Here is a 21460-nt window from a genome sequence, read left to right on the forward strand (position 1 = left end):
ATAAGATCACAATGGAGTTCCGTTCGAGTAGTTTTCCAAAATTTGTCAACCGTAAATTCTTGGAAAGCGTATTCCGAGGTGGAGATGCACGTTACCAGTTGTCTTTACGATCGCCAGACCCAGCTAGGGGTAGGTGGGTCGAATCCCCAGAATCGGTGCGTAATTTAATTAAATCGCTTATCGTCGGACATTCCACGGTCTGGTCGTTGTACAATTAAACATGGTCTAACGAACATCGAGCGTAGAAGGGATGCAAGGTCGACCCTTTTGGCGAATCTACGCTGGCCTAACTTTCTGCTCGATAAGATCCTTCGATCGCTCGTTCGACTTTGAAAGACCAGCAAGAATAGGCTTGGCTACACTAGAGAATGCCAGTTCTTCGTGTACACGTTATTTTTACCTTGTGTAATAGTAAACTGAGATTCTCGAAAAGCAAATTGATCAACTCCACTTTTTATTGGTTTCTTAATTTTGTTACACAAGTACCCTATTATATTATGTAATTAATTAACCTATATTATGCAGAATGACGGTGCACGTCGATATCGCTAAGCTCTTTCGATAAGTTGATTAACGAAAACCCTGGGAGAAAGCTTGTCGAAAGTAGCGGCTGATCCGCGAACGTATCTCAAGCAATCAGGCTATCCACGCTAAACAAATTTTGTTGCAGACAAAAACTAATTACGAAAATCTAATAAGATCAAGTGGTATATCGAATTATGGTTGTCAGGAGGAAATCAAGCCTAATTACTTGAATTCCCTGTAACAGAGCCAAAGATAGCGAATATCTGATCAGGAACATTCTACACAATTTAATCTAATATTATTAATGAGATTTTACAAGTCAACGAATATTATACGGACTATACTATTACGAATGGAATTTTACAATTCTCTTTCACGATAGATATAAATGATGAATTATCGTGCAGAAATTAATTTCGACGAATTTCGCGTTATACATCGGATCATGTAACAAGTACGTTCTAATCTTAGAAATTTCGCTTCGTAAATTAATTAAAAGCCGTAAAATAATTCAAGGTTCGTGGTTTAAAATAACCCTCGCATTGCCATTTCGATCTCATAGAAATGCCTAGGAGGAACACTTAGGAATTCGAAGAGAAATTCCTGCTAACATTCCCAAGCATGGTACACCTTTAAGAAGACCTCGTCGCCTAATAGAATGAAAGACAGCGCACTTTGTGCTTGACGAACGTTTCCGTGGTAACTTACGATTCGATTGGAGGAGGGGAATAGACTTTCCGGTTCCGATTCTGAAAATGACGAGTTGCACGTGCTTCGTGCACCGGTGGAATCTTTCTGTTGGGAAATTCGCCAAGGTTCGTTAGCTCACTCAATTTCAACGAAGACCTTTTGAAAAGCGTAACCGTGGTAGTAGTCGCTTGTTACAATAGTCGCGTTCGATATCGCTCATCGTCGATTGTTGTACGGACATGGAATCGAAGGCGATGCCTGCCTTTCTCTAGTTTCATAACGCCTACAACGGTTAAAGAATAGCTGGCCTGTCTTCGATGCAACGAACGAAGAGACAAAAAGGGAAAAACATTTACAACGTGCAAGGAAAAGCAAGTATCGAGATAAGGAGAAACGTCTCTGGAGAGACTGTTTTCACCGCTATCTTAGAGATGGTGGCGCTAATAGAATTCTAGAAGCTGTTAGAGGCCCATTCAGCTGGTTGATGGCCTCCCATTGAATCGTAACTTCTTTAAAAACCCAGTAACGCGGTCTTGCTCCTTCCAGCGGAGTTAAGGATCTCTTAAGACGTTTCGCGAAAGCAAAGGCGCACGGTTTTATACGTGGAATCAAAGCGATCGAATTAATTTACGCGCCAGCATAATAACTAAATAATTAGCTCAGTGTCCCTATCCAAGAAACGCGACGAACAACGACAACTCGAGCTTCAAAGCGAACGCCGCGTCGTGAAACAGAGCGTTTGACACAAGCTGTTAACACGTGTACGGCTTGCCAGACATACCGACCAAGTCTGCCGATGTACAGGCAGCCCGCAAAGTGCATGGGGTGCACTGCAATGCAATATCTCGGCGATGACTTTAGGAATGCACGCCACGATTCTAGGGAACGTATAATACATATTTCGAGTCTGGATGTTTGACTGTTGCAGAAGTACGGGAAAATCGTCGACGTTTACCCAAATAGAGCACCAAATATTGATATTAAACGCATCAAAAGCAAGACAGCCACGCGAAATACGAATACCAAGAGAATATCTCGAGAGGAAATAAAACGTATTAATTAAATTAGTACCGGGAATATTAACGATACTGGGAAGAGACCGAGGCAACTGTCCTCTGTTGATCTATTACTCTACTTTATTTCTAATTCCGTAATATTTCTCTGAAGCCGTCAATCTCCGAAGGAGTTTAAGACGTTCCCCTCCCCAGACAGCAAAGTTGTTCATTAATTACTCGAGCCGGTTAATTACAGAATTCCTTTCCGGTGTACATCGTCGTGGAGCATCTCAGGCGCGCAGTAACCGGCGAACGAGTCTGCCGAGATTTCTCCCGGACTAAATTTTTCCCGTGCGCTGACACCATTAAACACCTTGAAAATAAATCAACCTGACCCGTAAATTTCCGCAGTTTATCGCGTTCTTTTTATGCAACGACTATTAAAACAAGACTTTGAACTTTTTTTCTCGCTTCTGCTTCCTTTTTTCCTCAACGTCGCGAAGCACGCGCAGTCGTCGTGAAAAATATCAATCGAGGCATTTTGAAATTTTTTCGACACCCTCTACTCGACCAAATATGTAAACGAAGAGCGAAAGTGTCTCTTGGATGATAGTCGTTTTCACGTGTCGAGCTCGTTCTCGCAACGAACGCCGTGAGACGGTCGCTCGGCCGGGAACAGGATAGAAACGGACGAGAGAACGTTGAACACGCGACGACCACTTTGAAAATCATCGTATAGCGAGAGAGTGGTTAGGAGGGGTCAAGGGGTGCTTCGCTGTCGCTTGCTCCAGTTAAGTCGAACTGCTGACTGTACCACCGGGTGACGATCCGACAGATGCTTCTCTACCATCAAAAGCTCTCGTTTTTCTACCACTCACGAGTCTCGTCGCTTCTTTGGATTCTCCGTCTACGTCGAGAAATCTGTCTTCGAAACGATCCTCGTTGGAGACGAGCGGAGATACATCCATTTGAGAAACGTAAACGTTCCGCTACACTTTGGGGTGGCGAATGATAATAGAGAGAAAGTGCAGGTCAAGAAGTACTCCTCTCAAGAGCTGGAATGCAGCTCGCCGCACACCAAAACCACCCTTTCGATCCTGTTTCCTTGTCCGGCCACTGACACCAACTTACTTCCAAGCAAATGTTCGATAATTCCTTGGCCAGCCTCTGTTTGTGCCACGCCTTGCACGGCTGAACAGAAATTAGTGGCAGGTATATAGAATCTTGTAGTTGTTGCTAATCGCTAAACGTTTCTCGGCGTTGTAGTTTCCAACTACGCTGCGATTTTGCTCGCGAATAAATTGAACTTTGAACGTTTAACGTGCAACGGTAGTTCCCAACGGTAGTGCATTGTAAAGAATCGATCTCGGCTACTTTTCAACCTTTTTTAACAACGAACAAATTAATTTCCTACGGGCATCCGGCGCCGTTGGAACGAGCACAGAAATCATAATTGATTCGACTAATTTATGAAAAACGTCGGAGGAAGCGAATGAATTCATAAAGCGCAAGAGAGCGTGGAAAACGGAAGGAGACAGAGAAAGCCAGGAGAGAAGATAAGAAGAATAAGAGAGGGAAGCAGGATAGAGCTCGTTATTATCCTCTGGAGACAGCCTGCGGAATTCCTGAGGAACAGTTTCACGTACTGTACGGCCACAATGCGAGCGACACTCAGAGCGTAAAGCCATTATTATTATTGGCGTTACTATTGTTCCATTTTGTTCTATTATGCCGCCATTTGTGCTTCAAAAGTACCGTGAAACGGTTGCGAGCAGTAGAACAACAAATGAATTCTGACATCTATCTCCGTGGGCGGTTCTTGCTATTGGAAAAATGTCGTTTGTTTAAAAGCCCGCTGCAATTATTTGCCGGTCGATCGCGTTTGAAAATCGGTCCGAAAACGACTCGACCTCGAGTTGCTCTCTCTATTCGGGTCAGCCATTCGGTTGGCAAATGAATGGTTGAAATATTCAAAGGTAATCGCCAGGCGTGCGCCAGCCGTGCGCTATTAACATGCGAAAATTTATCGCAATCCCTATCGAGGCTCAATCCGTTAGTGGATATAACTGATCGGTCTTACGAAAATGTATAGCTCGGTCGTTTGTATTCGATATCACCGACCTAAGCACCCTGCCAGGCAAAACTTCCCATTTGACGAAGACAAATGTGTATTTGTGTGCCGGACAAAATTTCATTTCCAAGAGTCCCGAGGATATTGGCACGGACTGCTGTAACTACTTCGTAACTTTCCTCCAGTTCAAGTTATAAATAAAGTGATCGCATCGTTGGAGAAATCGATCAATCAACGGGAATGCGACTTATCGTTCGTTAAAAAATTATATTTCTCGGATAATAAAAGAAGAGACTACGCTGTTCGGATGCGCCGCAAAGGAAATTACGTCGGAGACGGTTAATGAAAAAAGTAGGAACAAACTGTAACCTTTGTTACGCGATCAGAGCAGCTGAACTCTGTAATTCTGTATTTTATGTCACGGTAAGTTGTTCGTCTGTGTTACAGGTTTTTCCTTCAAAATGAAAATCGACTTAAACATAAGAGACGGTAATACGTCAAAGGAGTAAGATGGAATAAAGAGCACGAACATTTGCCTCTACGTTTACACCGCTGACTCAGCGTGTCTGCTCCGTTTCAAATTCGTTGTTGCACAGAGAAATTATTCGCTTATCGAGTTACGTGCCTTCGGTATGACTGCTTGTGTCCCACTTTCGTTGCAAACGGCATTCGATTCGTGAACGCACGGTTCCTGTCGGCTACGCGAATTCGATTATCCTTCGTTCGATCACTCGATAATTGCGAGAGATCGCAGATCGGTGTACGGAGGGAGACGCGGACGTTCGAAAATCAAGCAGACAGTCGATTTATGAAACGAATGACGGAGAACTCGACGCGACATCAAGCATTCATCGGTGCATCGTTTAATCGAACGATTGTGGAGCGTGACTGGCTTTGGTCCGGTTAAATTCGACGGAAAATAGCGTCGACGCGAAATTAATCACGGCTACGATACCTCGTTAACTTTTCTGTGTTCAAAGTGCCGACACAAGCTTGTAATTATCTCTTTGCCGCGCAAGGAAATAATACTAGATATCGTTGTTGCGAAAATTTATCTGTTTAACACCCTACCAACAATACGTAGAGAATTATTCGAGAAGAACAGAGAAACAACCGAACCATTTTTTCCACGTACGATACGCGTTAATCGCTCTGTTCCTGCGAGATTATTCAGATTTCGTCCGGATTAAGTTCTTTCTTTTCTTTTTAGCTGGCATTCCTGGATGAAATCCATGAACGTGCCAAATCCGGAAGACCGGATCTCGTATATCGAAGAACCAGCATGGGAGTACAATGTTCGGGAGAAATACGAAGGTCCGGAAAAGGTTCGCCATAAATCAAACGCATCGATATTGGCGTTGGTTTAATAAATGACCGTAAAGCGTAGAAAAAGGGGAGCACAGTTCGTTCCCCTGTATTTCCAGCGTATCTGAGACACGCTATATATGATTTACATGAGAAATCAACGCTATCACGGATGCTACTGGTTGATCAGAATGTTTGCAAAATATCCGATATTGCGACAAAATACATTTTATCCCATCGCTTTCAACACTACTGCTCGATAAGCTCGCCTTTCTCTCTCTCTCTCTCTCTCTCTCTCTCTCTCTCTCTCTCTCTCTCTCTCTCTCTCTCTCTCTCTCTCTCTCTCTCTCTCTCTCTCTCTCTCTCTCTCTCTCTCTCTCTCTCTCTCTCTCTCTCTCTCTCTCTCTCTCTCTCTCTCTCTCTCTCTCTCTCTCTCTCTCTCTCTCTCTCTCTCTCTCTCTCTCTCTCTCTCTCTCTCTCTCTCTCTCTCTCTCTCTCTCTCTCTCTCTCTCTCTCTCTCTCTCTCTCTCTCTCTCTCTCTCTCTCTCTCTCTCTCTCTCTCTCTCTCTCTCTCTCTCTCTCTCTCTCTCTCTCTCTCTCTCTCTCTCTCTCTCTCTCTCTCTCTCTCTCTCTCTCTCTCTCTCTCTCTCTCTCTCTCTCTCTCTCTCTCTCTCTCTCTCTCTCTCTCTCTCTCTCTCTCTCTCTCTCTCTCTCGAAAGAAAACAGAAAATTTTAGTACGAATAAAGAAATCAACGTTATAAGTAATAATCATCGATCAATGATTATGCATGAACGCAACGACAGCTTGGCGAAGGGTATGAAAAGTTATCTGAAACGGAAAAAGCAGCAACTGAATAGCAAAGTAGTTCACAGACCGTGATAAAACTCGTTTGAAACTCGTAAAATGATTTCCAGTCTAAGTTTGATACAATTTGCATATGCAGTATATTTCAGTAACGTCCTCTCACCTTTATTTCCAATACAATACCAGCTTCGTATATGTCTCGACTTCGGCTTTCAACTGCAACTGCACCGCCAGTTTCTACGGCGACCGATTTTCCGACGATTAAGTACATTACTCGTAATGACGGTCCAAGGGGTTCAAAGGATGCTCCGCCGTCCTAACCAGTGGCTAGAAGTGGGGAATGCGCTATTCTCTCGAGGGTACAATCGACAAAACGGTTCTCGCGGAATTCACTACTCCATCTCGTAGAACTAGCCAACAATTAACGGTATATACGGGCGTTCCGACGTTTAAAAATCAATGCCGGATTCACCGTGTCCTTCGAGCTGGAGCAAACGCGCGACATACGCGATATACGCGATCTAAGATCAAACGTCGATACGCCACCGTTTCGCGTGAAAGGTTAGAAGAAAAACGTACAGATGGTGCGAGCTATAGACACACTGCGACGCAAAAAGCTACGTTTGCTTACCAAGTTACACGCGTCGGGACCTCCGCATCGCGCACCATTATTCTGCCAGTCGTCGCTGGATCACCTATCGCAGGGTAACATACTTCGCAGATGCGGTAAACGCGAATATTACAAACGCAAAGAAAATTTTCACTCGTCTCGTTATCTACCGCGACTCTCGACACCGTTCTCCTTTTCAATTCGACTGGATCCACTCGACAGAGATTCTAAATTCTCGATGGAACGTCCTACAATGTATTCGGCTACGGATATCGAAGAGGCGAGTGTATCCAAGACGAGGTAAACGCGGATAAAAACGACACACCTCTGTGCCAGCGACGACAGAGTTGATGCGGACCGCGGAAGGGAGGCTGCGAAACTGAGATGAAACCACGGCGCAACCCCGGTGCGCGCGCGCACCAAAACCACCCCCGGAATACACGGAAGCAGCCCGGCCGAACGAACACTACCCCTCGTCCGTCCCCACTTAGTTCTCTCCAGGACTACCACGACGAGGACGACGACGATGCTCCCGCTTCCATTTTTCCTCTGTCCCGCTCCTTTGTCCTCCTGCGTCTTCTCTCTCGGTCTTCTTCCTGCCGTTTGATCGCGAAACATCTCCTATACGAATCCAAGTCTTCACAATTTTATGAACAATATTTTTTTGTTATCTTTAACCGATGCATCCTTCTCTGTAACTTTGTCGACTTTACGATACATCTTTTCTTCTCGCTATCTCATTGCCGCGCAATCTTGATCGATCGATTCGCCCATTAGCAAGTGGTCTGTAGATCGAAACAATTTGAAGTTAATTGCGAGGACACCACGGAGTATAGTATCAAACTATGGTCCAAAGTTGTTTAGAGGCTACTTCGAAACTGTAGATTTATATATATAAATCACCACGAATAACCGTACGAAAAGGAAAGTAACGAAGAGTATCTCGATTGACGTTAAACGTTCACGTAACGAGAAAACCGACGTGACTCGTATGCCGAATGTTCGAAATTTGATACTTTGGATTCGTACACAATAGCTGGTCGTGAAAAAAGAGAAAAGAATAATACAACGAACTGGAGGCTTTTCGGGCCAGTGAAATTCACGCGATTAGAGCCCACGTGGTTAAAGCTCAATGACTCGTCGATGATGCTACAACAATGTTGCTCATTCCAACGACTTTAATTGGCAATTGCGAGGCTGTTAGCAAAACTGCGCTTTTTTGCATCCAGTTAATCGAATCGCTCTCTGGTAGGGAGCCTTTGCCTATTTCCAATTATCCGCGATCCTCACGTTAAATCGCTGACTGACCAATACCAAACGAACTTTTTCCTACTTCGTCTCGTAAGAATAATTAGAGACCTTCTGAGCATCCTAGATAGCGCGTATGCGATTAAACTCGCTACGAAACCCGTATAAATCGAATATGTATATATGATCGAATATATGAGAATTTAAATTAGCACGTATCCTGTGTATTGTCGATAGTGTACGTAATTACAAGAAGGAGGATGTAAATAAACAAACCGGAAACATAAACGAAAAAGCAGGAAATGAAAATAAATAAAACGAGGTTGTAAGCAAACACGCCAAATATATGAACAAACAAAGAAAAAAGGTGAATAAGTGAATTTTCTAAGCGAAACAAGGTCATCGACGCATCACGATTTTCGTATGAAAGTTTATTTTCCATTCGGTGTGTCGCATAAAGCGGCGCGCGATTAAATAATCCCAGCGTTACATCTTTTCACAATTTAGGGAGCATGGAAGTTTGGACATTAGATGGAAACCAAGAGACCGAGTACTCAGGAAAGCTTCTCCGAGAGGAAACCTTGCCGGGGCTCTATACTAGCGATCCTTAATAAAAATGTACGGTCATGGAGCGTAACCGTAGGTGGTGAAGATTGATGAAAGTATAGAAAGGAAGGACGGTGTGTTGCAAGGAAATTTTTCTTTCGTCGAATTTGCCAAAATCAGTCGACGTTAACCCGGATCGCTAACGGAATTCCAATCAGCCTGCGGTTCTCTTTAATTAACGAAGGGTCAGAACGAAAAGTGGCAAGAGCTAAACGAACGTAATCGTTCTCGGGCATAGATTAAAATTTAAGGCGATGTTCTAGTTGCGCGGAGTTTCACAGCTTTCCCTCTCTCTCTCTCTCTATCTATCTATCTATCTATCTATCTATCTATCTCTCCATCTATCTATCTCTCTATCTATCTATCTATCTCTGTAATCATTATATACTTACGAGTCAACGAGACGCATTCTCGAAACACGAAGTTACCCGTTGTCTGCGAAAATTAAGTTCCCATCGCGTTTCATCGAAGAGCTGAACAAACGGCAAAGCTCGATACTACCAAAGCTCTACTAAATATCTTCCAAGGGAAACATTTATTTGACGGTTGCAAAAGCACGAAAGTCGTGTCGCGAGCTGTTCAGCGGCGCTTCAAGAGCTTGAAAATGTCGGCCAAGTGTCAAAATCGATGAACATATATCTTAAAAGCGATGTATCCGGAACAGGAGGAGCATCAGGCGTATTCGCGACGTGCTGAAATGTAAAGGCGATCCCACCTAGACAATTTCCACCGACTCGCCTCGAGATAAAAAATTCATTTCCCTGGAAGCACCTACTACTTCGAAGGAATCATTCTCGCGACTTCGCCACGCAGTTTCTTCCAATACTTTCGTCCGTTTCCAAGGATCCTAACAGGGCGTTGCCGTAATTACACAGCCTCCTATTCAGAGTTGCCTCGAGCGTATCCCAAGATGGCAATTCGTCTCCATTCTTCGACTCGGAACGGTCCAACTTCCTTCGAGCATCTTGCGTGCTCCACGTCGGCGATTCCTCTCGGCTTATCATCTCGTCGAATTTATTTTTCTCGATATTACCATCCACGCGCAAGCTAGACCGAGCCGGTGAACTTCCTGAAATTGAAAAATCGATCGCCGTATTGTTTGCACGGCGTTACCAGGTTCCGTTTCGAGAAAAAAACCAATCTCGCGCTGCTGGTAAATTGTTGCCACGTTCGTATTAAGCAATCGAGTGCCTCGAAACGAGGCGGGAGTAAATCAAGTGGATCGCGAGTCGGGTTAAAATAATTGACTTTATAAAGGATGGTAAATGGAATGACTATTTCAACATAAATACAGTGGCTCGCGAAAAGGTTGTCTTCTTTGCCTGTAGTCTTCGTATGTACGTGTAAGATTCTATACATATATACATTTTCATATTAATTTCAAATTTCACCGATATCATGACGATACGAACGCGTCATGTTACACTGACAAGAAAATTCCAAAATATTCTATATAAGACACAGAATGCATACCTAAAACATGCCACTGTATTTCTAGAATATATCACAAATAAAATAACCTTTGATAGCGTCCCATATTGGTGCGCGATATTTTCTAAGGCTGATCGTGCCTGCGATAGAATCGATCGAAGAATTCCAGGAGGACAACGAGTTCGAGTCCCAGACGTTACACGGACGTCGTCTTCTCAACGCGTTACGTCTCACAGTGTCATGCATCTCCTGTATCTCTCTCTCCAGCTGTTTCTGATGCTCCGCGATGATTCGCCGCTCGCGAAATCCTGGCGACAGACGCGCGGCAGAATCCAGGAAATCCGATTCCGGTCTGAAACGAACAAAACGGAATTCGTTATACATCGAGTACCAACCAAAGGAAACCACGCCCATTAACGACTCGTTAAAAGCGAGGATCTTCTTAGACAGACGGAACCGTACCTCGGTCTGTAGACTTGAATCGGTGAACTGGATGTATACAAGCAGGTGGTCTTCTTCGAACGACGAGAGGATTCTCTGGCCACACGTTGCACCATTTCCAACACGGCCACTTGCTCCTCCCGTGGCAAAAGAGCGGCGACTTCTTGCAGAACCTAGAGAGAAGAAAAAGTTTCGTACTGACTTTACATCCTATCCACGATTTAGCTCTGCACGTCTGGAAGATTTCAAGGAATAGGATAGCCTCCGAGTAGATAAAACGAAAAAGTATTTCCTCGTGTTTTTAAAACATTGCTGATGACGTTAAAACAGCGTAGAAGGGTTCCTTTTATTTAACGAAAAATTCGTTCTTTGCTAAGAATCGTTGGTAACTTCAGCAGCGCTAAAATTCCCCTTTGTTCGATGGTTGAACGAGAGGAAGGTGGTGCTCGGCAGTGGCGCGTAGAACCTGGTTCGGCGGTAGCTAGGATTAAACTTAGTTTCGAAGCGCAAAACGCATTTTCCATAAGCATAAGGGGGTCCCGGTGAATCGGGTTGTCGCTCTTTAAGTAGAAAGTTACTTGGCACATGGAAGACGGAGACGAGGGGCAGGAGCCAAGAGCTCCTCGGTGTGCAAAACGCGCGAGAGCGCTCCGGGAAAGTAAATACGTGTCCATTTTTTCCCTTTTTATTCGTCTTCAGTGGCTCTGGAAAAACATACATCCGGAGTGCCAGAAACACGAGCGAATCTCTCTTTTTACTCCATCTTCGAGACTGTTTCGTGCATCAGGTTCGAACGATTCCTCGGCAAAATCGTTGAAAAATACGTATGAAGAATCGCTGACGACCCGGGCGTAATCCAATCGAAAGATCTTTGCAAACAAGCCCGCGATCCGCCAGCGAAAACTGCTTCGATTTCACGTAGACTGATTGGTACGACAAACAGAATGAAAATTTCTCGCAGTCACGATCTGGGGGAAATTCCATGACAACATCACGACGCACGGAGGGGAATCGTTCGCGAGATAAAAAGTTCGAATGTATCGTCCAAAGGAAAACTTCTTTCTGAAACAAAACTGTGCACAAGAATGTTGGAGAGATCGATTTCCATCCAAGCGCTACCACATTCCCAAAAGGCTACCACGGCAGAGGTACACGCAACCGGAAATTAGTTGAAATGGAAACACATGGTGACCTCCGAAGATCCTCTCTTCGCTGCTAGCGAAAAATACGATCGCGCACTTTCATTCTTCTCGATTGCGTAAAAGTTTAACGATATTAATTCAGGAAAAACTTCTGTGATCATTCGAGTTTCATTCGTTGAAAAAGATCGTCGAGAACTCTACGACGAAGTTATCGTTGCCTCGAAGAAACTCACGATCTATCGTAATAATAACGCAAAGTCGAAGAAATATCAAACCATATCTTGCGCCGATGTAATATTACGAAATGAAATATGTAATAGAAAAGCATATCTTCCTTTAAGAAAGTCTGTCACCCGATGGACAGAACAAACTTTGAGGAGCTTTGAAAACGTTAAATTCTCTACTTACTCTCGTGGGAGATACGAACGAGGAAAGAATCGAGTGTCGTTTATTTTGTTCGAAAGAACAGCTCTAGACGCCGATGCCTCGAACGATGGGGACGTTAATCAGGTAAGTAGGAACCGACTCGGAACCTCTATAGAAGAATTCCGCTCTAACTGTACCATTCTGTACGCGACGGGGGAATTGGACAGAGTTTTATTGATCTTACGTGGAAGTCTCGCTATGGATGCCGCTGATCTGACCACTTTTGAGGCAGAAAGCATCCTCCAAATTGTTGAAATCATTCATCCTCGAGTTCTTCCGTTATAACTTAACATTCCGATTAACAATGAAAAAAATCTATATGAAATTTTATTCTAAAAGAAAAGCGAAAATATCGTCCGGTACGATGAAAGGTAGGCAGGTTATTTGGTTCGACTCATGTTACTTCACCCAAAGAAAACAGGATCGAAACAATTTCGCAGTGAATGACGTTAGTCGTGGAAAATAGGATCCCAGGACGTCTGACGAAGAATTTCGTCGGTGCTGGTTTATCGGCCAAGATATCGACCAAGGAGGATTTTGGTCTAACGTCCACCCAACGCGTGTAAACTCGTTGACACCTATTAAGCTTGGTTTAACTCGATCCTCCGAGCCCTACGAATGCTGACACGTTTAAGATTCTCTGGAGACTCGCTAACCTTTAAGAAAATCCCTTTGATCCTGAGGCGAAATCTCATTGAGAAAGTACGCGGAAACAGGCGAGCAGAGGGAACGATTCTCCTGACGGACAATAAAAAAAAAATCGGCCTTCGTAAGTGCGGGTTCGTGTTCTCTCATTTACAACTCTATCGCTCATCTGTTTCCAGGGGAGCAAAGTGCCTTCTGTCTAATTACCCCCTGAGTTCGATCGAAAGTTCTCGTAATAGCTCGGAGAAAATTAAACTGTCGAAGACATATCAGAATGTCATTTTGATAGATTGATAGATAAACGTTCAAAGAAGTTGGAGCTAAAATTACATTGCAATCGTTAAAAAGGGATTAGAATTTCTATTCTGGATTCGTTTACCGGAACGTCTACATCTATCCTTTAACTATTCTCTCTGATTTTCTCTTTACAGTCGTCTATTCGTTCATTGAATAAAAGACGTTACTAGCGATCGACACGTCCAACAAGATATTTATATCATTTGAAAGCTAAAAGAACTGCAAAATGATCGTATATACGGTAAAATGAACATTAAATCCAGAAGATACGAGTATAGGTAAGAAGGTATATAATAAGATTCATACTACGGATATTTCCAAGATAAAGTAATTTCCTACGTTATGGGACAACGCATGCGATGATACTTTTTGACAGTCTATCGATATCGTTTGCGAGAGCATCGTTCCCATCGCTACCTTTATGAACGTCGTTGTGGCAACAACCTTCTTGTCGTTATTACGGTAACACGATCCTTTGAAGTAACATCGCAGCCCGATTTTATGATCTCTCCGTAAACCGAGGTTTCACTTCGCAGTTTCTCGTCGCCGGCTTTCCCGAAGCATTAAACCGGATTTCAAACTGCCGCTCGAAAATGCAAGAAAAACGGAAGTCGTTTTGACGCGGGCTAAAAAGCGGACCCGTTCGTAAAACGCGAACGTCTTTTTAGCCGTCCCTTTGATTACGCCCGTTTCAAATTTAATCTTAAGCGTAGACATCCTGGACGAACGCGTTTTTCCCAGCTGCTCGTTCTCTCGAAATTATTCTTCATGTTAATTAACAATTACCGTTGCGCGTAACTGTTTACGAATAAACGTTGCTTTATTAAAATTGAAAGAGTAACACGATCCAAAACAAAAGCTGATTTCTCTGCGCCACCGACGACGATTTAAATAATTTGTTATAATCTCGGTCAATACTGTAATCGTATAGTCGGATGTTTCGTGTGAAATTTAATAAAAGGGCCGATTTAATATACACGTTCCATTAACTCTTATTTGCGCCCCGATTAAAAGTCAATTTATATTCGTCAAAGATTTATGCGAACGGAAAGAGGAACGATACACAAGAGGGGCCGGTCTCTTAACAGCGACGTGTGAGCGACGTTTAATTCGCGTTGTCAAGGAAGAAGCCTCCTGGTGAGAGATAACCCTTCGTCATACATATATACATATATACGTACGCGCACATACGATCACGCGTTGCACGCGCTTAAAGCCTTACGGAACTTTTGGCTCTTTCTCGCTTCTCCCGTTACAACAACCTCTCGAATTTGATTCGATCCTCCCTTTCTTACCTTTAATCCTGTCCGTGAAAAAGCATTAACGACCGATTCAATGGCGTTCTACCGGCGCGAAATTCATAAAGATCGGCGGTTTTTCTATCTAGGGTAGCTGGTCTTAACACGGTTACCAGCGTCGCTATTAAATCGACTGAGACTCGATTATACAAGCGGAGGATAATGGGCCGCCGCGCGTCAGAGAAGAAGCGGATCGTCGGAAATGGCGGAACTCGAGCAACGAAATCTGCAGTTCCTTCAAGTTCCGCCTCGATATTATTGTCGTAGAATCTGGTGCGATTCGACGTCGTTCCAACGTGTTCACACGGCGGACACCCCTGTGAAATTACTGTCCTGGAATTGCCTTCGTGCACCGGAAATCCGTGCTCGTCTAATCTAATGAAACTGCGCGAACTGTGTGTAATTAAGCTGCCTCGCGTCTGCTGCGCGCGGAATGAAAGCTGAGCCGAAACTCCAAACCGAGCAAACACAGTAGAACGCGAAGGACCAGGAACGCAAGTTTCACCGCGGAAATTACTCCGACAAATAATCGGCCATCGAACCTATACCGCATTGCCGTATGATATACTGGTCAAAACGCTTGCAACTGCCACCAGCGTTTGATTTACATACGTTCAAATTGCTGAATTGCCCGTATGACAGTACAGAAATTCGGTACTTCGAAATATCCATCCTGCGATGTAAGACAAATTTCGATCGAAGGATTGCTTAATCTCTCGGCGATATACAAATACGAGGAACTTCTTCGACTACCTTTCTCTCGTTGCGGTAGTTTATTCGAAAGCTTAAACTGTTGCTCGATATGTTTGCGAGGACACTGCAGGTTGCAAAAATATCCGAAAATATCTAGAACGGAGAATGTTGAGTTAAGTTAAAGCGGACACGAAAGTTGAGACGATAAGAAGAAAAATCACGAAAATACGAGAGAGGTTGTAAAGTTTGAAAGTTAGACAACTCACCCTGAACTTGCCGAGGGAGACCATGGCGGAAATCAAATCGCCAGGACCACGATGTCGAGCTCGCGATCTGCTCATCGACGCGACGTATGTCAAAGGGCTGGCATCCCTCAATTCCGTGTGTCCTGCAACCCCTAACGAAAATATTGATTTTGCGCCACGTACCGCATATACGTAACTTACGTAAACGCTTCTGTGATCCGGTGACCGAACATCGAGACATGGACCAGAAATTTGCCTACGTCACCGAACGGCGACGTTGATTTAAAACGCGAAGCCCAAACCGCTCTCTCCCCAGCAACTCGCACGGTTGATCTATCGCTCGGCATTTTCAGCTCGAATTTTACGTGCCCGCTACGTATGAGATTCTCTGGCGACGTCAACGTAAATCTTTGTCTCTTCCGCGCGTTTAGCCTCGCTCAACGAATGACACTGCTCTTCAATTCTTAATGCCAAACACGTATATTCTATGCACGATCGTGGCTAGATAGGGCTACCATACCGTGGAGAAAAGATTTTGTTCGATGGCCTTTCCAAAGCTGAGTGAAAGGATTTCGGCTACTACTATCCTCTGTCCAACAATAGGGATAATTTTAAACTTCAGTTGAATCACGTTCGATGGGAACAAAAGATGTCAGCAGGAAATAATGCTCGCACGAAAATCTCACATAAATCTTTATCAAAAGAAGAGCGAATATTTTTTTGTTTATTTTCGTGGTTTCCCAAACAAAGCTTTTTACGCGAGAAACAAAAGCCCCGCGAATGACGTATTGGAAAAATTGTACAGAAATGGTCTCGTCCGGTTCTACGGTATCGACCTTTTTCTCTCACCGATGCGGCAATGGCAAATGCGAATTTATACGCAACACGGAAATAATTAATTTCACTCGTTTCTATTAGCCGTAAGAATATTAGACTAATGTTTTCCAACAACCGTAACTAGAAGTTTCACGTGAAAACGGAAACTCACTCGAATCACGGTTGCGGCTCTAATTAATTCTCGAAACTCGAACACTCGGCCGAAATTCGTTATTACTGCGTGACAGTTTCCGCGAGTAAGATAGCGAATTCTTGTACCTATAATGTATACTACTCCGTTTATTCGTTTATAAATTCGATGGAACAAACCAGTAAATATCTTATATTTCCTCTAACCTTTCTTTTCAGTCGAGGCAATCGATCCTTGCAACTTTGATAGAAAATCAAATAGCTCAGTGATTCTGTAATGTATACTTTTCTTCCTCACGATCTTACTGACACTCCTAGCTTTGCTCCACGTGGAGAACGAGCTGAGGCTCTTGTTCTCTGTGAAAGTTAAGTTGTATTTAATCGCCCTGTCTCTGGGAAGAAAAATCAGACGCAGAGAATTCCCCGAACGCTCGATCATCTTCGTCATATTTTCTGCCCAGCGCCAACCCTTTGATAGATAGTCCACGATCCCGTTAGCAGGTGATATTTCCTCGCTTATCACAGATTTACAGAATATCGATAGCGATTGCATCTCGGAAGCATAGACCTCCTGTCCCTTTTTCCAAGACGTTACACACCAACCATGTTCGTGAAGGCTGTTGAAAAGATTGTTCAGATATGGACGTAGAATAGGCTCGAGAAACTTTCGATCATAGTCCATACCTTGAACAATGAAACATACTTAAAATTAAAATAAAATTAAAATAAAATAAATAGACCGTGGATATTCGTGCAAATATTTTTATGAACACGACTAAAGAAACAAAATCTAAATAGAGATTTATTTCACCTACTACGAGTATTTTACTTTGGATATTTTATATATTTTTGCACAGCATTCTATACATTTTTGAATCTTGAATTTTTTCATAAATGCACAAACACTCACAGTTTATTCACGAATAAATATATTCCTACCGAAGTATAACCATTGTAAAAGTATTTTGGTCATTATTGGAAAAGATTCCAAATCCATATTGGCTGTTTCTCTATCTCTTGCGATAACATCGATTAGCAGTCCGACCGAATAATCGAACTGACTGCTCGTATTGCAATGTCTTCTTTTCTTTGATTCCTTATGATGATCGTTCATTCGCAGCTTGCGATTCGCCATCGGATAACTCTGGTTCTTGGCCTGTGTTAGAATTAATTTCAATAGGAACACGAGATTCTCCACTTGTTCCGTCATACAGTAGGATAATTCCGAGAAATTCGAGTAACTATAGTTGTCCGGGTAGTTCTATCAACACAGAAAACGAGTCTTTGTCATACTATCGGGAGCTGCAACAAGCAGCAAGCTATCCTGTCGTGGAAATTCTACCTGTAACAAAGCGTTCTTTGCTCGTAGAACTTGCTCTAGGATCATGCTAAAATATTCCAACTGTTTCTGGCTATATCCGTAATCCTCGTTGGACGTTTCTCTGGGCAACGCGGCAATGATATCTCGCCATCTCACAATGAGCTCATTCTCCATAACGTCTAGAGGTCTTGGTACATCACGTGTCATAGAGAAGGAACGATAATGAAGAGTTTCCAAGTAAGATTCTAACAATCGATGATCAGAGACGTAAGAGTCTTCGTGATACGCCATTCCTCCTTCAAAATACAAAGACATGAATTCTATGGGCTATGGACTATGAATTATATTGAATTCAAGTCGCGCGCGTCCGTGCTAGTAAATTTTCAAGCGTCTTAATTAAATTACGCTACGATTAAATGATACACATCGTTGGACGTAACAGGCGTGACGCGAATAAACGGGCAGCCGGTGAGTAAAGCGCGATGAAAAACGGCGGTTCGATCGAAGAGTATCATCGAACAGCTTATGAATGCATACAAATTGTCGATACATTCAACATTCTCAATAATGGTACACGTCGTTATCATCGCTAATTAAGAATTTCCATGGAAACCAGACGAGCCGCGCGTGTCGCCGAGATATTGATTGTTATACGGAAAATAGCAGCAAAAAGAAATCGGAGATTGGATAGAGCGAGCTCGACGAAAACAACACCGGTTCCATTCTTCTAACACACTTTTTTTTTTTTGCTCAAACTGAATTACCTCTCGCACATTGTAGCATCACGTTGCAGCGCGGATGAAAGTAACACCTCAGGCTCTGGCATTTCAGAGCAGCGACTAACTCGTCCAACGCTAATAGAACATGACACGAAAGGGTATCGGGCGCCCAGCTCGTCAACGGATCCGGTCCTGTTCTTTCTAGAGCCCATCGGTGCACAGTTCTCAGAATGTGTCTGGAAACTACTCGTAAGCGATCTGGAGGCGAGGGGCCGTTTTTCCGTCCTGCCTGAAAAAATTTCACTCGTATTTAAATTGAGAATTTTTATGCATTTATGGAGAATTTAAAAATATAGAAATGTGCGCAATTTACGCATGATATGCAAAAGAGTATGTTAGATATGCGTAGCATATAAGCATCGGATGCCTTTTAGCGTTTTTGACAACCGATATATTCTATTATGATCTATATACATATACATATTACTATTAAAAATATTCACAGTCTACCCATATTTATGTACGAATAGTCATTGTTAAAATAAGAATGGCGATCAATAAAGCGCAACGAAACTAGTCCGCAAGTAGAGGAAGGAAAAGAAGGAAACTTTAAAAATCGATTCAACTTTTCTCATTACGTATTCATCGACACGCCGCCGATTACTGCAGTTTCGAGAGGGCAGATAAATTATTTTTAAATCCATAAATTGTTAACAATAACATTTTTATTAAATAGCTAAGAACGCAATGACGTGGTGTAAGAGAATAGGTGGATCTCAGGCTTCAACGCCGGAGTAGAATCTCTATCGTGAAAAGAAGAAGGTAAGGAAAAAAGAAACTGGTTCGTGTCAGAGGAGGGATGGCTCGTATTTCAGAAATAGGCCAAAGAATTGAAGATCGCGTGAATGCAAGCTCGTCTGTGTGCGGATACGATGCACCAGCTAGATGCACGTTGAATTATAGCAGAGACGTCGTGTGAAATCAGTCGTTGTTCCCCTGCGACAAGTGCAAAGGTATGATATGCACCTAATATTCCCATAGATGAAAACGTCAAAAGGAACAGACCAAGCTCGCCTTGGAATATCTCTAAGACGATTGTCGCCAGCGACGTCCAAAAAAGACAAATGATATATCCAACTGAGTTATTCAAATGTAAAATCCATCGAGACAAAGTGTATCTGTCGAAAATGCAACTGGGAATCGGATTTAAAATATTGTATGCAACATCTTGTAAAACAGAACAAAATAGGGATATTTGAGTCGTCTCGTCTTCAACGTTTTAAAATTCTATATCTTGAACTTTGCATAGAATAATCAAACTTGTATATTATAAGAAATCATTAGTCTTTGAGGGAATACTATGTATTTTTATATCTAATACGAAAAAAAATATAAAAAATGGAAGAATAATCCTGTCGTAGAACCAACGAAGCGGTAACTTGCAAAGTATTGATTGATTGAAGGATGATTACCTTTGGTTTCATCGGTAAATGCAAAGTACGGCCTTCGCGCAGCTCATATAAAATTTCCAAAAGCACGGATTCAGTGAGGGCTGGTACACTGTCGGCGGCATAGTGTTGACTCATAATTTTCTCTGCTGCCGGAACACGTACTCTCCAGAGAGTTGCTCGGTTCTCGCAACGTGCACCGGAATACGGACCAACGACTACCGCGTACATCCCCTGGAACAGCAGCGACAAACAGATGACGCGAAACAAACGAATCTGTCCATTTGGGCAAGAATATGGAAATTGCCTAGCCAAAATCAAATCTTTCACTCTCTCTCTCTCTCTCTCTCTCTCTCACACACATTTACATACATACATATACTGTCGAAAGTTCCGAAGCGAGACATTACAGGCACGTATACTTGGGAAAAACTCATTTGCCTTTGCTTCTCCATTAACGCATCAATCGTATAAAGTGGCACCAGCAAACGAGTTAATTCGTTTAAATGGTTACCGACTCTGTTACGTTCGCGGAATCAAAAGGGACTCGCGTGGTGAAACGATATACCAGTCTCTCGTTCATTAATTTAATTTACCAGTGAATCGGTTGAATCGCTAATAACTTCAACCAACCAAGGATTTACCTTGCGGACCTCATGCAAATCGATGTTTCAAGCAATCCTCGTTTATACGAAACAAGCGTTACATCGTCGCGTCGGTTGTGCAGCACTACGTTGCACGAGCTATGCACTCGACACGCGTCACGGTACACGGTAAACCGATAGATCGTTAGAGCGTAGCCAGGAATAATAAAAGATCGCGTCGGCACCGTTTGTTGCGGAATGCAATACTTAACTCGAGATAGTAGCTCCGATGAAAAGTGTGAAACAGAATTTGACGAGAGCACTCGAGACTTTTTGCGAGAAGGCATCCAATGCTGCATATTGGAAACAAGTGCACTTAAAGCACCTCGTTCAAGAAAACCTGCGTTTCTATTAGCTTATTTTCCACCGATGAAAAACGCATAGTTTTTGGTTTTTAAAACCTCGTCGATGATTCCCGCGCTATTTAATAATCGTTTATCTACGAACGATATAATGAGGATAATCAATGCTCTAATTACATGACGCGTGCGTAGAACGCGAGTTAATAAACTTCACTTTTCGATATTTTTGTATTGATAAAATGAAGCGGAACTCAAAACTTGATGAACAGGTTACGATCGATCAATACGGTGTAAAAATAGAATCAAAAAGCACGCAAATTGATATCGTAGCACTTAATTTTTTATATACACGTACACTTTGCGCTGCAGTGTAATGAAGAAGAGCATCGCAATGATAGAGAGGTATCCGTTGAGGATAGTCCGCTAAAGTGGGCCACGACGACACTCCGATACCGATTAGTAGCCTGACTTCAACTTCGCGAGCTTTAAATTTATCCAATCCGATTCTAAGCAGTATCCCTCCGGAATCTTCGATCAAGGCCACTCGATGATTCCTTGGCTCTGGTAATGGTCCGTCCGAGACAGC

The 21460-nt window shown here is 43.0% G+C and overlaps 1 protein-coding gene across 9 annotated transcripts in view; it reads right to left on the reverse strand.

Moving 5' to 3' along the window:
• Positions 1 to 21460, reverse strand: part of LOC100746475 — an 89416-nt gene that overhangs the window by 65354 nt on the left and 2602 nt on the right. For 3 of the 9 annotated variants that reach the window (XM_024372003.2, XM_033324380.1, XM_033324382.1), the window contains 10 exons: positions 21230 to 21459; positions 19953 to 20162; positions 18526 to 18769; positions 17783 to 18057; positions 17380 to 17701; positions 16648 to 17124; positions 15496 to 15626; positions 10750 to 10901; positions 10377 to 10639; positions 6556 to 9925 (listed from right to left, as the gene is read on the reverse strand). In XM_024372003.2, the coding sequence (XP_024227771.1) occupies positions 9645 to 9925; positions 10377 to 10639; positions 10750 to 10901; positions 15496 to 15626; positions 16648 to 17124; positions 17380 to 17701; positions 17783 to 18057; positions 18526 to 18769; positions 19953 to 20162; positions 21230 to 21459 (2585 nt within the window). In that variant the 3' untranslated portion in view covers positions 6556 to 9644. Of the gene's footprint in view, positions 1 to 6555; positions 9926 to 10376; positions 10640 to 10749; positions 10902 to 15495; positions 15627 to 16647; positions 17125 to 17379; positions 17702 to 17782; positions 18058 to 18525; positions 18770 to 19952; positions 20163 to 21229; position 21460 lie in introns of those variants that run through there. The other 6 variants (XM_033324381.1, XM_033324384.1, XM_033324383.1 and 3 more) reach the window with 6 other exon arrangements.

The sequence above is a fragment of the Bombus impatiens genome, unplaced genomic scaffold, assembly GCF_000188095.3.
Source record: "Bombus impatiens unplaced genomic scaffold, BIMP_2.2 scf_2222, whole genome shotgun sequence".
Taxonomy (NCBI): Eukaryota; Metazoa; Arthropoda; class Insecta; order Hymenoptera; family Apidae; genus Bombus; species Bombus impatiens.